The following is a 1,513-nucleotide window of genomic DNA, read 5'->3' on the forward strand; positions in this document are numbered from 1 at the left end:
AGTAGAAGTAAATATGGGAGAAGTGTAATAGCATGCTTGCAAGTTTTGTATCGGAATAAAGATGCGAAGTATTTTGGTTGCGAATCGTCCATGATTTGCGCATTTAAATGCGAGATTTATGAAATTGTAGTGCACTATTGTAAGCTGCAGTCTTTTGACGAAGGAAAAGGAGGAAGATGAAATAAGTATGGCACTGTATAGTGTAGATAACTTACTGCAAAGGGAAGAGTTATGACCAAGTGGGATGCATTGATGCAAATCCCAAGGGTATAAATTACCTCTCCATTGACCAAGGTCTCGTAAAATGAAACGGGGCAAGAGCGAGAGAAGCTTTAAACAGATCCCACATGGAATTTTTTAGCGTGTGTGGCCAAGTATTGAGGTGCATCCTTCAGAATGCTGTCAGTTATGGACTTGATGGTGGGACCTGTGCAAGATGCAATAAAAAAGGCAATTTGTAGCTTACCGTAACGCAGAAAATAGAACGGTAGAAGCGCCTCCAGTAAGAGTATGCTTTTGAAGAGAATGGTGATGTTCCTTAATGGAAGCGCTGATGTTGACGTCTACCTTCGGCATCTCTCCCTGTCCCGTGTTCAGGAGAAAAGCCATTAACAACTGAATCGACACTAGTCGTGAACTATCTAAAAGTTTCGTTACGGATTTTCCCAACCGCCCCCCATGGACATTTAGGCCAGTGTTCCTACATCCATCTACCAACACATGATGGCCGGCGCATTTCCCCGTTCTGAATCAAATCCCTAGACCGGACGAAACCCTAGATCCAGTCAAGCTGCCAAAAGGGATCATTGGCCTTGAGGTCAAGTATCCCCTCAGTTGAGCGCTAATTTGGTGACTAGCATGGTCGGCTCAAGGGTGTTTCTTTGCTGCACCGATTACGTTGTAATGGCTGACGCGGGAGGTTGACCTATGGGAGTGCCGTGGACGACGCTCAAAAGAGGAGGGAGGCTATGTAATACGATAGTGGTTTATCCCTCGGCATTGGTGAGGCGCCACTTTTGTACTTTGAATTAGCCCTCTTGTACCTCGCTGGGTGGGCTGGCCTTTTGGGCCATGCCAATAGCCCAGACACCTTCTCCGTGCTGAATATATACATTCTGCCCGAGTATTGTGTCTTCTTTCGTCTTCAGGGAGTCTCGGGACGCTATAGTTGTCAAATAAAGAGAGATGAAATGGTGTTAAAATATTGCGGCAAAATATTTTCACCAAAAGTCAAGATATTAGATACAAACAGGTAAGTAAATTTAAGTGTATCGTGATGTTTATAATCCATGACAATCAGCCAAGGCATAGAGATATTTGGATGTGAATTTCAGCCCTTCAGTTCTACCTTCGGCTAAAACATCTTACTTACATTCCATCATTCTATCTCGCCTCACCTTTTATTTATTTCATTTTGGCTTCCAATTCCATCAGTATTTAGCACATTTTTTTTCACACTGATTGAAGTAAACTAGTGTGCCAATGCACTCGCACTTCAATGAAGCCAGCAAAC

General features: G+C 43.4%; 1 protein-coding gene across 1 annotated transcript; it reads right to left on the reverse strand. All coding sequences in view use genetic code 11, as the record gives it.

The window, feature by feature from the left end:
- Window positions 1-867: 867 nt before the first annotated feature.
- On the reverse strand, window positions 868-1,073 carry EGR_10231 (hypothetical protein; the record flags this gene model as incomplete). Its single annotated transcript, XM_024499480.1, has 2 exons — window positions 868-966; window positions 1,044-1,073. 2 exons carry the CDS (start codon window positions 1,071-1,073, stop codon window positions 868-870), a joined length of 129 nt encoding a protein of 42 aa, XP_024346117.1.
- Between the last annotated feature and the right edge of the window lie 440 nt (window positions 1,074-1,513).

Source organism: Echinococcus granulosus (assembly GCF_000524195.1).
Source record: "Echinococcus granulosus chromosome Unknown EG_S00200, whole genome shotgun sequence".
NCBI classification, from domain to species: Eukaryota; Metazoa; Platyhelminthes; class Cestoda; order Cyclophyllidea; family Taeniidae; genus Echinococcus; species Echinococcus granulosus.